Source organism: Microcaecilia unicolor, unplaced genomic scaffold, assembly GCF_901765095.1.
Source record: "Microcaecilia unicolor unplaced genomic scaffold, aMicUni1.1, whole genome shotgun sequence".
NCBI classification, from domain to species: domain Eukaryota; kingdom Metazoa; phylum Chordata; class Amphibia; order Gymnophiona; family Siphonopidae; genus Microcaecilia; species Microcaecilia unicolor.
In genome coordinates this window covers 18,104-33,005 of record NW_021963329.1, presented here as the reverse complement: position 1 = coordinate 33,005, position 14,902 = coordinate 18,104, and the positions used below count along the sequence as shown (strand labels likewise).

The 14,902-nt window shown below is 50.1% G+C and overlaps 1 protein-coding gene across 1 annotated transcript in view; it reads left to right on the top strand.

Annotated features, from left to right (window-relative positions):
- LOC115459198 (eIF-2-alpha kinase activator GCN1-like) overlaps positions 1–14,902 on the top strand; it is a gene marked incomplete at both ends in the record, with an annotated part of 110,370 nt that overhangs the window by 82,811 nt on the left and 12,657 nt on the right. The window contains 1 exon segment of the mRNA XM_030189059.1: positions 1,298–1,425. Within this exon segment, the coding sequence (XP_030044919.1) occupies positions 1,298–1,425 (128 nt within the window).

The window sequence follows — 14,902 nt, the reverse complement described above, 5'->3', positions numbered from 1 at the left end:
ATTTGGATTGCCTGGAAGCCCTGTATAAAGTTTGTATGTCTGTTTTACTCAGTTTCCTTTAACTTTCAGCACAAGTGAGAGTTTTAAAGAAGCAAATTGATAACAGTTTCTGCGAAAACTACACATTTGGATTCCTTATTCCAAGCTTATTCCCAGTAGAGATACATTTAATAGATTTCTGAAAGAGATATTTAGATATCCTGAAAATGGGTTACCTCCATTGCAAGGACTTTTCTATATGCCAATTAACCAGAAGACAACTTTGAAATCTAATGCCGTCTAATGTTAGATATATCATCAGATAGCTTGGATATATCTACACTTTTGGAACAGACAGTGGAAGAAATTTGATCTACTCTTTTGGTCTCATTTGCTTTTCTACAAGACAAGAAAGCCTTGCTGAAGTTGTATTTTCAAGTTTCTCAGCCTTGTTTTCTAGGAGACCAGATGTCTCCAAATGGACTTGAGAGAGGAGGAAAACATTTCTGGAAATGCAGTCTGAAGTGCTATCATTGGGAGCTTGTTTCCAACTTGGTTTGCCCTGTGATTGTATTGTCTTCTTTAAGGAAAGGTTTATCATTTTTTGAGCCCCTTCAGCTATGGAGTTTCTTAAATTCGCAGGGGTCTCTCTAGGACCTATCCAAGTATGATTTACAGGTTAAAGATTTAAATTTGAAGGACATCCTTATTTTCTTCATTTTTTACTTGGTATTTTTTCCAGCATCCCATGTATTTTCTTTTTTATTTTAATCTTGGTTCCTTCTATTTGCTCACTATTAGTCTGCATATATTGATGGCTGTTTATGTACTCATTTTCCTAGGCTGATGTGACTGTATTATTTTCAAATTATATAAATAAAAACATTTAGAAAAAAAGAATAATTTTCTCATCTAAACATGTATTCACTAAGCATTATTTCCTAGATCAACCTGAATCATCTAATTTATGACAGACACTTCTCACTAGTTTTTAAAGTTAAATTGGTTCGTAACAGTTTATTGTTGTGGGAAATCAATATAGTTAATTAAAAAATACAGGTATACTGTTACGTTAATGCAAATTATTGTTCATTGCTTCAACTATCCTCTTCAATGGCTCGTATTGCAGTCTTAAATGCTAATAATTGCCTTTTTGGTATATTTGTCTCCTGGTTCTTGCTTTTTACAACCCTTAGCTGGGGAATCACCGTATGTGTGGCTGTTTGGAGAATATTTTCCATAGATAGATGGCACAACTCAAGCCTGAATGGTATAGCCACACATTTTATTTACCTGTTTCACTTACTGTTTCTGACAGGGACTGATGGAGCTGCAGATGGTATTGCCAACTCCAGACAGTGATGAGAAGAATGGTTTGAGTCTTCTTCACAGGCTGTGGGTGGTGAAATTTGATGTGGAGGAAGAGATTAAAATACAGGCAGAAAGGTGGGTTCAAAGTTGTTGGTTCCCCCCCCCCCCCCCCCCCCAATCAATTCTTTCTCTTAGGACATCATTGGTTTCTATGCTTCCTCCATTTGCTTGCTGCATACCCAGAGGTAGCAAGGGGCTCTACTCTGTACTGATTTAAGATCTGTAATCAATCTACAAGAAATAGTTCTCTAGTCACTGATCAGAGGCCTTTCTCACTTTAAAGGTGTATATTCAACAAGGAGAAAACTTTTAATTTTTAAAGTGTAAACATCATGAAAAAATATAGAAATTTAGACAAATTGATCATAAGACAATATAATTTGTGTTGCAGCTTTCACTTAAACAGGTACCAAATACACTTAATTTTTACAGAAGTACGCATTCAGCCATCTCTGCTGTTATGAGTGGGCATGAAGATATCTATAATAGCGGTCTTCACTATTTATTTAAGGGGTGGCAACTTTGGATCCATAGGGATGGAATTTAGTCATAAAAGGAGGGGGGGGGGGGTCCTCCAAAGTTTTGGCCTTCTATGGCAGGGGAGTGTCCTTCCAGTGTCGGTCTACCAGTACTCTGATTCCCCTTAACAGTGAGGTATAAGTTTCTCCTCTTCCTCTCACTCCAAGCATCTCTTGCCCTGCCTGAAACTCTTTTTCCGTTCCCCTGTTCTCGCCCCTCTCCAGCACAGTAGTATAGGAATTGGGGGAGAGGCAGCTCTAGGCCACGGCAGAGGCAAAAGAAGTAATTCTGTGCTCATGCACTGACAACATTGGCTTTAACCTGCCCTCGGTATCTGCAACTAACCGTCAACCCCAGGTCCCACCTCTCACACCTTGGAAGATCTGTCACACACACAACAGTATGCATTCTCTCTCCTCTCTTCTTCTTCCAATCCAATACAGTACCCTCAGCCCTTAATCCAAGCTTCCTTGTCTTCTATAACAGACCGGTCCAGACAAGTGATTTTTGACCCCAGCCAGCAGATAGAGACAGAGAATAAAAATTCATTGCTGACTTCACTTCCTCTATAGGGGTCAGATGCTGCTTTCAGCTTGTCAGTATTTCTCTGTCTCTAGCAGCATTGCTAGGCCTAGGGCAGTGGTCTCCAGAACAGGATCCCAGTTGGGCTTTCAGGGTGGAAGTCTGCACTGATTCACCTGGTAGAGTAGAATTGCTGTCTCCCAGGCAAAGATCTGCAGGTTGACTTCTCTTGGTTCAGCGGGCGCCTAGGACAGTAGCCTGAGGGCTGATTCTTCTAGTTGTGCAGGATTCCCAGTTCCTAGGCAACAGTCTGTGGGCTATTTCCCCTGGTTCATCAGGTACCAGTTAGTGTGCTCCCAGGGATCCTGCTTCTGGTTAAGCAAGATTATAGGACTTGGCCTTCAGCTGCTTGTAGTAGAGCAGCTGTTGGTGTTTATGGTGCACAGGCCTCCTGTTGATCAGATTCCAGGGTTTGACTTTAGTTGCCTGTGCTAGAGCAGGTATAGGTAAGTATGCTTCCAGGGGTTTATCATTTGGCTACCCCTTGTAGAGCAGTGTGTGACAGGCACAGGTCCTCAGAATCAAGCAGAGAGGCAGGATCACCAAGGCAGAATGGCCCTGGGCTGCCTTCAGCCCTCAGAATCCCTAGGAATAGAGAAGATCACTCTCCAATGGAGAGGGACTGTGAGCTAGTATTTAAAGATTGAGATCACTGTTTCCCTGAGGTAGAGAAAAATCCCTATGAACTAGGGTTATGGTGTTCTGGAGATGGTTCATAAAGGTGGGTCATGCCTCAGACACGTGGGGCAGGACTGCTGATTACATGGCTCACCAGGTTATCAGGAGGGTGGGTGTAGCCAGCAAATATTCTTGGGAGTATAACCAGAAAGGGAATTAGAGAAAACTCTGTATGAACTAGGGTTATGGTGGTCTGGAGATGGTCCATAAAGGTAGGGCAAGCCTTAAACAAGCCTGCTCCAGCGTCTTCCAGCTCGTTTCAGTCCTCCCGATCCCAGCCTGTTCCAGTCCGCCGATCCAACTTACTCCCGGTTCCAGTCCGTCCATCCCAGCCTACCCAGCTTGTTCCATCCGTTCCTGCATGACCCGCTTGTGCCAGTCCGTTTGTTCCAGCTTGTTACGACTTGTTCCGGCTTGTTCCAGCTCGTTCCAGCTTGCTCCTGTCCATCTTGTTCCTGCTGTTCCGGCTTGCTACGACTTGTTCCAGCTTGATCCATCCGTTCCTGCATGACCCGCTGTGCCAGTCTGTTTGTCCCAGCTTGTTCCTGCTTGTTCCGGCTTGCTACGACCTGTTCCAACTTGTTCCAGCTTGCTCCTGTCCATCTACCTTGTTCCTGACCGCTTGTTCCAGCTGCTACCCGCCTGCCTGTTAATACATCGAGTAACCTACCTGCCTGCTCGCAAGCCTCTCAGCCATTGACTTACCTACCTGCCTGCTAGCTTGTCAGCCATTGACTCACCTACTCGCCAGTCCAAACCCAGCTTTCCAGCTCCATCTATCTACTTAACACCTCAGTCACCACATAGCCACCTGTTAACAACTGTTAACTGCCTATCACCTCAGTCACTACATAGTCACCTGTCACACATCAGTCACTACTTATGGCCCCTGTCCACGTTCTCTTCCTTGCCCTGTCCCTTTCTAATCTCCTCTCCCCCCCTCTCCCGCTGTCTACCACTCGAACTCGCTGCCCTCCCGCCCTGCCCGCCACGGCAATACCCTATTCACCCTCACCACCTCACCATCCCTCCTGTCCCCCGCCTCCTTCCTAGCTCTTAACCTTCAACACTTCCTTCCTGCCATTAACCCATCCCCATTCCTCCTTAGTACACCTCGTCTTCGTCGCCTTCGCCGCCCAACCTCTCCCACCCTCCTCCGCATTCTCCTGCTCCTCCTCCTGCTATCCGCGGGTGACATTAACCCTAATCCAGGTCCCCCTTTCCTGTCCCCGTCCTATCCATGCAAACGATTCCGAGATGTCTCCAATCTCGTCTCTATTCCCCTCCTCCCCCCCTCTTCCCTCCCCTTCTCATGCGCCCTGTGGAATGCCCACTCAGTCTGTAACAAACTGCCCTTCACCCACGATCTCTTCATCTCTTGCTCCCTTCAACTGCTCGCCCTAACCGAAACCTGGATCTCCCCCGAAGACTCGGCCTCAGTCGCGGCCCTCTGCCATGGAGGTTATCTCTTCTCCCACACTCCCCACACAGTTGGCCGCGGTGGAGGCGTTGGGCTACTACTCTCGCCCTCCTGTAGTTTCCAACCCCTCCCCTACTGCAGTCTCACTGCTTCTCATCCTTTGAAGCCCACTCCATCCGGCTATTCCACCCGCTGCCACTCAGAGTCGCAGTCATCTACCGCCCCCCTGAAAAATCCTTCTCTTCCTTCCTCACCAACTTTGATGCGTGGCTCTCTGTCTTTCTTGAACCCTCATCTCCGTCCCTCATTCTCGGAGACTTTAACATTCACGTTGATGACCCATCCGACCCTAACGCTTCTAAGTTCCTCACCCTAACATCCTCCTACAACCTCCAACTATCCTCCACCACCCCCACTCACCGTGATGGCCATTGTCTTGACCTAGTCCTCTCCTCCTCTGGCTCACCCTCCAATTTCCACGCTTCTGCTCTCCCTCTCTCCGATCATCACCTGATCACGTTCACACTTCACCCCGGGCCCCCCCCCCCCCGCCCCGTCCAACTTTAACTCCCACCTCCAGGAATCTCCAGGCTGTTGACCCCCCCCCCCCCCCCCCACTCTATCCTCTAGTATCTCTAACCTCCTCCCCTCCATCATGTCCTCCGAGACGGCAGACAAAGCGGTCTCCGCCTACAATGCTGCTCTCTCCTCTGCTTTGGACACCCTCGCTCCATCCACCTCCCGTCCCACGAAGCGTTCTAGTCCCCAGCCTTGGCTGACCCCTTGCATCCGCTACCTTCGCTCCTGCACCCGATCCGCTGAACGCCTTTGGAGGAAATCTCGTACCCATTCAGATTTCCTTCACTACAAATTCATGCTATCCTCTTTCTATTCCTCCCTATTCCTTGAAATACAGGACTATTACACCCAATTGACCAATTCTCTCAGCTCCAACCCTCGTCGTCTCTTCACCACCCTTAACTCCCTCCTCAAAGTGCCCCCCGCTCCAACTCCCCCCTCACTCTCTCCTCAATCACTAGCTGACTACTTCCGTGACAACTCCCCCCTCACTCTCTCCTCAATCACTAGCTGACTACTTCCGTGACAAGGTACAAAAAATCAACCTTGAGTTCACTACCAAGCCACCTCCTCCTCAGCCTGTAGCCCTATCCAACAACCAACCAACCATTTCCTCTTTCTCCTCCTTTCCTGAGATCACGAGGATGAAACCTCCCACCTTCTTTCCTCCTCGAAATGCACCACCTGTTCCTCCGATCCCATCCCCACCAACCTACTTAACACCATCTCCCATACTGTCACCCCCTCCATCTGTCACATCCTTAACCTTTCTCTCTCCACTGCAACTGTCCCTGACACTTTCAAGCACGCCGTAGTCACACCTCTCCTAAAAAAAAAATCACTTGACCCTACCTGCCCCTCCAATTACTGCCCCATCTCTCTCCTCCCCTTCCTCTCCAAAATACTTGAACGCGCCGTTCACAGTCGCTGCCTTGATTTTCTCTCCTCTCATGCCATCCTAGAGTCACTTCAATCCGGCTTTCGCCCTCTACACTCGACAGAGACAGCACTCTCTAAAGTCTGCAACAACCTGCTCCTCGCCAAATCCAGAGGCCACTATTCCATCCTCATCCTCCTCGATCTGTCCGCTGCGTTTGACACTGTCAATCATGATCTACTTCTTGCCACATTGTCTTCCTTTGGGTTCCAGGGCTCTGTACTCTCCTGGTTCTCCTCTTATCTCGCCCACCGCACCTTCAGAGTACACTCTCATGGATCTTCCTCCATTCCCATCCCACTATCTGTTGGAGTTCCCCAGGGATCTGTCCTTGGACCCCTTCTCTTCTCAATCTACACCTCCTCCCTAGGCTCACTGATCTCATCTCATGGTTTTCAGTATCATCTTTATGCTGATGACACCCAGCTATATCTCTCCACACCAGACATCACCGCGGAGACCCAGGCCAAGGTATCGGCCTGCTTATCCGACATTGCTGCCTGGATGTCCAACCGCCACCTGAAGCTGAACATGTCCAAAACCGAGCTCCTCGTCTTTCCACCTAAACCCACCTCTCCTCTTCCTCCACTCTCCATCTCAGTTGATAACACCCTCATCCTCCCCGTCCCATCTGCACGCAACCTCGGAGTCATCTTCGACTCCTCCCTCTCCTTCTCTGCGTATATCCAGCAGACTGCCAAGACCTGTCGCTTCTTCCTCTTCAACATCAGCAAAATTCGCCCTTTCCTATCCGAGCACACCACACGAACTCTCGTCCACGCTCTCATTACCTCTCGCCTTGATTACTGCAACTTACTCCTCACCGGCCTCCCACTTAGCCATCTATCCCCCCTTCAATCCGTCCAGAACGCTGCTGCACGTCTAATATTCCGCCAGAACCGATATACTCACATCACCCCTCTCCTCAAGTCACTTTACTGGCTTTAGATCAGATACCGCATACAATTCAAGATTCTCCTCCTTACCTACAAATGCACCCGGTCTGCGGCTCCTCACTACCTCTCCTCCCTTATCTCCCCCTATGTTCCCACCCGTAACCTCCGCTCACAGGACAAATCCCTCCTCTCAGTTCCCTTCTCCACCACTGCCAACTCCAGGCTCCGCTCATTCTGCCTTGCCTCACCCTTTGCCTGGAACAATCTTCCTCAACCCCTACGCCAAGCCCCCTCCCTACCCATTTTCAAATCTCTGCTTAAAACTCACCTCTTCAATGCTGCTTTCGGCACCTAACCTTTGTGAATTATAGTATTCCTATCAGACGGACTCTATACTTGTTTTTAGATTGTACACCTGTCTTTTAGATTGTCTTTTAGATTGTAAGCTCCTTGAGCAGGGACTGTCCTTCTATGTTAAACTGTACAGCGCTGCGTAACCCTGGTAGCGCTTTAGAAATGTCAAGTAGTAGTAAACACGTGGAGCCGGACTGCTGATTACATGGTTCACTGGGTAATCAGGAGGGTGGGTGTAGCCAGCAAATATTCTTGGGAATATAACCAGAATGAGCTTAAGCCCAAGAAGAGGGACTACTTGACTGACCAGCCCAGAGAGTTAATAGACTTAATAGTGGACGTAGAAGTGGATCCTTGGGTAGGGGGGCAAGTGCCATGTAATTCCATGGACGACTCTATGGAACAAGCTTAGAATGAATCTTCAGGAGGAGGGAGAAAACTATCTTAAAACATATGCGAGTCAGGTTCTGTTTGTAAGAGTTACAGTGGAGAGATTTTGTTTTGTTTTTTCTTTCTTGCTCTGAGAAGAACTGTGCACCAGGGCTTAGAACACCAGGAAGTCAGGGAAGGCTGCGGATTCCTTTTTGCTCAGGTGAGAGAGAAGCCAGGTGGGCCGAACCTTCTATTGCTATGAGGAAAACCTGGACTAGAATAGTTTCTAGAGACTGGAGGTAGCTTGCTCTTTTTTTTTGAGACAGTTGTCTAAGGTTTAAAGGACTTCATATTTGAGTATTGAGCTGAGAATTATTACAAGCTACAAGGCAGGCAGAATATCCCAATCAAGGGAGGCTCTATGAAGTATAGGGAAGGTACCATCTTTTGTCTAATTTACTAAAGGAATGCTGAGCCCCATGGAAGGCAGTGTTGGAATCCCTAATCCTGCTTGAAAAGACTATTGTGCCTGTGTGAAAAGTTCCATGCTTTATATTTTATTTGCCTTTCTGGGTCTAAGAAGTAAAAGTCTACATGATTTTATTCTAAGCTGAGTGGAAGCTAATGTTCTTGGTATTGTGCAAGACTGACTGTTGTAGGGCTTTGCCAGAGAGATCCATAAAGCACTTAGAACAACTCATTGAACTTCATGCAAAGCCCTGCATGTGACAGCAGGTACTGGCAAATGTACTCTCATGGCTCCAGCCTCCGGTTAGCAGGCTCTGGGCTGCCTCTGGTTTGGCAGGTCGTGTTAAGTATGTTTTCAGGCTCTGGCCTCCAGTTGCACAAATCAGGGAGTAGGAAAAGTAGGCTCTTCCAAGAAACTGGAGAAGATGTATGTAGAAAATCAAATCTTTATTCCAAAGAAAACACTGACACACTTGACTCTGACTCGACACAGCTGTGTTTTGGCACCAAAGTGCGCCTTCATCAGGAGTCTTGTGAAATGCAGTTGGTGGTGTATTTTCAATTGTCAGCTATATGGTGATGTGGTATCAGATATGACTATCATCCAATATCTCTGCCAGGGAGAGTCTCCTGTAGCTGGGTCGCCCATCCAGGACCCAGCCAGGCTCGACCCTGCTTAGCTGCCTCTTCCTCCACACGACTGTTGCCTTCACTCCACAGCAATCTGGCTCCTCTGAGCCTTGGCTCCAGGCCCTGTGAACTCCCAGGACTTCCTCCTCCCTCCGTTCCTTTCACAGAGGCACATTCAATGCCCAATGTTTATAAGTAAGAGCTTAGGAGTGGCCTAGTGGTTAGGGTGGTGGACTTTGGTCCTGAGGAACTGAGTTCGATTCCCGGCACAGGCAGCTCCTTGTGACTCTGGGCAAGTCACTTAACCCTCCATTGCCCCATGTAAGCCGCATTGAGCCTGCCATGAGTGGGAAAGTGCGGGGTACAAATGTAACAACAAAAAAAAAAATCAACAAAACACCCTTCATTCTAGGTTGTTTAGGCTAGCAGCCCAGAGCACAATTCAGGTTCAACACAGTCAAATTCAGGTTCAAAAACAGTCCATATAACTTCAAACTCAGGTTCAAAAATAGTCCATATAACTTCACTTCACTTTAGCTCAGATTACTTCACTTAGGGAACAGTACATTATCAGAGGGAAAAATCAAATAGCTTGGTAGGTTGCAGCCCAGATCTTTTTAGTATGAAACAGTTTACACGGTCTTTCTTGCCCCTTCTTACAGCACGGTTCAGTTGTGCCCAGCTCTCTTTCTCTCCCACAGGCTGCACCTGTTTCCTCTTTAGTAGAGATTTCCCCCAGTGCCTCAGCCTCTCTCCTCCGGTCTTCCACCAGTCTCTCCAAGGTACAGCTAGCCACCCTCTTACAGCAGCTTTTTGGGTTTGAGCCAGGGCTCCAATCTCCATCTATTCCTCCCCTAGTCCTTCAGTAATCTCCATTTTATCCTCCTCTTCAACTTCCCCCGCCCCCAATCTCTCCAGCTGGCCCTCATCACCTTCCTCAGAGACCATTTCCCAATCTTCTATCTCCTCCCCTAACTCTTGCACAGCCGGGTGGGGAAGAGAAGGATTCTGGGACTGGTAGTTCCTCCCCTTCTTCCTTAACCCAGCCAACCTCTCTGCCTCCGGTAGCCCAGCTTTCTGAATGTGGGTGTTGTGCACATGAAATATGCCCCGTTGGGATTCCCCGGCTCCCTGTACCCCCTTTCTTCGTGCCTTCCCGGATCCCCTTTCACCTGCACTCTCACACTCCGTAGCATGTAAGTCGCTCAGACATATCGCTCCAATAAAGAATGATCAATCAAATTGAATGCAGCAAAGAGGTTTAATAAAACCAGCAGTACAATGTCACCCCTGTCCAAAAGTGAATGCAATTCATTGGTAAGGTCAACAATCGTGGTTTCTGTAGTATGCAAGGAACAAAATCCAGTTTGACGGGGTGCAAAATAAATGAGTTGTCCACATGGTTCACCAGTTGCTCGAAAACAGTTTTTTCTGCAGTCTTGGAAACAAAAGGGGAGATTAAAAATAGGGCAGTAGCTCTCAGGAAGACAGGGATCCAGTGAAGACAACGCCTGTTTCCAAGAGGTGGTACTGAACCAGTGGATAAACTCTGAGAAACCATATGCAGTACTAGAGGAAGGAGACCATGTTTGGGTATCAAAAGTCACTTACATGATACAGGGTCTGGCTGAAAGGTGGTAAAATGTATATGACTAAGCATTTTAGTCAAGACTGTCAAAGATGGGAGATTAAAAGTACTCCATAGAGATGAAGATGTTCTTGAAGAATCAGAGATGTTGGATGAGACTGAATAAGTAGTGTTAGAAACTGTTAGTGAGTTTTGAAGAGAAATATCTGTCTTATCTGTCCCCTTCTCCTCTACTGCTAATTCCAGACTTCGTTCCTTTTATCTTGCTGCACCTCACGCCTGGAACAAACTTCCCGCACATGTACGTCTAGCCCCGTCTTTGGCCGTTTTCAAGTCCATACTTAAAGCCTACCTCTTTACCACTGCTTTTGACTCCTAACCACTACTCACTTGCCCTGTCCTTTTATCCTCATCTCTTTATTCCCTTACCCTTAATTGTTCTGTCTGTTTACCTGTTTTATCTAGATTGTAAGCTGAGCAGGGACTGTCTTTTTGTGTATGGTGTACAGCGCTGCGTATGCCTTGTAGCTCTATAGAAATGATAAGTAGTAGTAGAAAGAACCTTGTTAAAAAAAAAAGTGAGCTAGATCATCAGTCTCTCGTTCAAAACCACCTCAATGATATCCAAAGCTTCTTTTTGTGGTATATTAGTATAGAGAGCCACCACATCCAGGGTAGCCATAATGATATTATCATCCATTCCTTCGAGATCCTGTTAAAACTGTAACATCTGTTTTGTATTTTATATTTCTCCGAGGACAAGCAGGCTGCTTGTTCTCACTGATGGGTGACGTCCACGGCAGCCCCTCCAATCGGAAACTTCACTAGCAAAGTCCTTTGCTAGCCCTCGTGCGCCCGCGCGCACCGCGCATGCGCGGCCGTCTTCCCGCCCGAAACCGGCTCGAGCCGGCCAGTCTTCTTTTGTCCGCACTCGGTACGGTCGTGTTTTCGCCGTGTCGAGCCCCGGAAAGTCGACCTCGCGCGTCCAATTTGTTTTGAACGTGTTTTTTTCCTTCGGGAAAGCTTTGTCCTAGTCGGGAAGTGCTCCGGAAACCCCCCGCCGGGTTTCGTGTAAATCCTCCCCGTACTTCCAGCTTTTTTGCCCCGGTAAGTTTTCTTTCGTCGTCGGGGTAGGCCTCTTTTCGGCCTCGGTCGAGATTTTTTCTCCCTCTAAATTTGGTGCTTCAAATTTCGCCATTTCGGCTTTTGATTTCGCCGGCGTGATTTTTCCGCCCATGACATCGAAGCCTTCCAGCGGCTTCAAGAAGTGCACCCAGTGCGCCCGGGTTATCTCGCTCACTGATCGACACTCGTCGTGTCTTCAGTGTCTGGGGGCCGAGCACCGCCCTCAGAACTGCAGTCTGTGTTCCCTGCTTCAAAGGCGGACTCAGGTAGCGAGACTAGCCCAGTGGAACGTGTTGTTCTCGGGCTCTTCGTCGGCATCGGCACCGGGATCTTCGAGTGCATCGACGTCGTCAGCGTCCAGACCATCTTCCTCGGCCGCCCCTGCATCGAGTGCATCGAGGCATCGGGCCTCTGCATCGGCGCCGAGACATCGGATAGCTGCATCGACGTCGGTGGTACCAGGACCTCGTCTGCTGATGTCGTCGGACGGTGGTGCATCGGGTGGAGTGCAGGTGAGGGCTGTCCATTCCCCTGCTGGTGGCGGTGAGCCCTCGGGTGGGTCTCCTCCTACCCTGAGGGCTCCTGCGGTACAGCCCCCCCGAGATCGACCTTCTTCAGTCTCGGCCCCGAGGAAGCGACGGATGGATTCGACGTCCTCCTCGTCGGTGCCGGGGAGCTCTGGTGACATGCTTCGGAAGAAATCGAAGAAGCATCGACACCGGTCTCCTCCCCGTGTCGGCACCGAGAGCTCTGGGTCGCCGAGGGATTCGGCACCCAGCAGGCATCGGCACCGAGAGGACCGCTCACCCTCTGTTCAGGAGGTGTCGATGCGCTCCGCTCTGGACAGCCCGGAACAGCCTCCACGCCCGGAACAGGTACTGACGTCGACGCCTGCATCGACCTCTCAGCCTTTCTCTGCAGCCGCTCTAAACGAGAGCCTCCGGGCCGTTCTCCCAGAGATTCTGGGAGAGCTGTTGCGCCCTACCCCTCCGGTACCGGCGGTGCTTGCGCCACCGGTACCGTCGAGCGTGGCGCCGGCTGGCCCATCGCCCAGGTTGAGGTCCCCGACGTCGGTACCGCGTGCGGTACCGACCGCGGCCACCTCCCAGGAAGGCTCCCCGACTACGTCGGCGGAGGGAGCTTCGCCGATGCGGGCGAGGGAGTCTACCTCTCGACGCCCCCATCGTGGACGGGGTTCCACGGAGTCGAGCAGGGCGAGGTTGCAGACACAGGTCCGTGAACTTGTGTCTGACACCGAGGGTGAGGCCTCGTGGGAGGAAGAGGAAGATCCCAGATATTTCTCTGACGAGGAGTCTGAGGGTCTTCCGTCTGATCCCACTCCCTCTCCTGAGAGACAGCTTTCTCCTCCCGAGAGTCTGTCTTTTGCCTCCTTTGTCCGGGAGATGTCTACGGCCATCCCCTTCCCGGTGGTTGTGGAGGACGAGCCCAGGGCTGAAATGTTTGAGCTCCTGGACTATCCTTCTCCACCTAAGGAAGCGTCCACTGTTCCCTTGCACCATGTCCTGAAGAAGACATTGCTTGCGAACTGGACCAAGCCATTAACTAATCCCCACATTCCCAAGAAGATCGAGTCCCAGTACCGGATCCATGGGGACCCAGAGCTGATGCGCACTCAGTTGCCTCATGACTCTGGAGTTGTGGATTTGGCCCTAAAGAAGGCTAAGAGTTCTAGGGAACATGCTTCGGCGCCCCCGGGCAAGGACGCTAGAACCTTAGACTCCTTTGGGAGGAAGGCCTACCATTCCTCTATGCTCGTGTCCAAGATCCAGTCTTACCAGCTCTACACGAGCATACACATGCGGAATAATGTGCGGCAGTTGGCGGGCTTGGTTGATGCTCTTCCCCCTGAGCAAGCCAAGCCTTTTCAGGAGGTGGTCAGGCAGCTGAAGGCGTGCAGAAAATTCCTGGCCAGAGGAGTTTATGACACTTTTGATGTTGCGTCCAGGGCCGCTGCTCAAGGTGTGGTGATGCGCAGGCTCTCATGGCTGCGTGCCGCCGACCTGGAGAATAGAATCCAGCAGCGGATTGCGGACTCGCCTTGCCGTGCGGATAACATTTTTGGCGAAAAGGTCGAGCAGGTGGTAGAGTCTCTCCACCAGCGGGACACCGCATTCGACAAGTTCGCCCGCCGGCAGCCTTCAGCTTCTACCTCTACAGGTAGACGATTTTTCGGGGGAAGGAAGACTGTTCCCTATACTTCTGGCAAGCGTAGGTACAATCCTCCTTCCCGACAGCCTGCGGCCCAGGCTAAGCCCCAGCGCGCTCGCTCTCGTCAGCAGCGTGCGACTCAGCAAGGCCCCGCGGCTCCCCAGCAAAAGCAAGGGGCGAGCTTTTGACTGGCTCCAGCAGAGCATAGCCGACATCCAAGTGTCAGTGCCGGGCGACCTGCCTGTCGGAGGGAGGTTGAAAGCTTTTCACCAAAGGTGGCCTCTCATAACCTCCGATCAGTGGGTTCTCCAAATAGTCCGGCAAGGATACACTCTCAATTTGGCTTCAAAACCTCCAAATTGTCCACCGGGAGCTCAGTCCTACAGCTTCCAGCACAAGCAGGTACTTGCAGAGGAACTCTCCGCCCTTCTCAGCGCCAATGCGGTCGAGCCCGTGCCATCCGGGCAAGAAGGGCTGGGGTTCTATTCCAGGTACTTCCTTGTGGAAAAGAAAACAGGGGGGATGCGTCCCATCCTAGACCTAAGGGCCCTGAACAAATATCTCGTAAAAGAAAAGTTCAGGATGCTTTCCCTGGGCACCCTTCTCCCCATGATTCAGCAAAACGATTGGCTATGCTCTCTGGACTTGAAGGATGCCTACACACACATCCCGATACTGCCAGCTCACAGACAGTATCTGCGATTTCAGCTGGGCACACGCCACTTCCAGTACTGTGTGCTACCCTTTGGGCTCGCCTCTGCGCCCAGGGTGTTCACAAAGTGCCTAGCTGTTGTAGCAGCGGCGCTTCGCAGGCTGGGGGTGCACGTGTTCCCATATCTCGACGATTGGCTGGTGAAGAACACATCCGAGGCAGGAGCCCTGCAGTCCATGCAGATGACTATTCGCCTCCTGGAGCTACTGGGGTTTGTGATAAATTACCCAAAGTCCCATCTTCTCCCAGTGCAGAAACTCGAATTCATCGGAGCCCTGCTGGATTCTCGGACGGCTCGCGCCTATCTCCCAGAGGCGAGGGCCAACAACTTGTTGTCCCTCGTCTCGCGGGTGCGAGCGTCCCAGCAGATCACAGCTCGGCAGATGTTGAGATTGCTGGGCCACATGGCCTCCACAGTTCATGTGACTCCCATGGCCCGCCTTCACATGAGATCTGCTCAATGGACCCTAGCCTCCCAGTGGTATCAGGCCGCCGGGGGTCTAGAGGACGTGATCCACCTGTC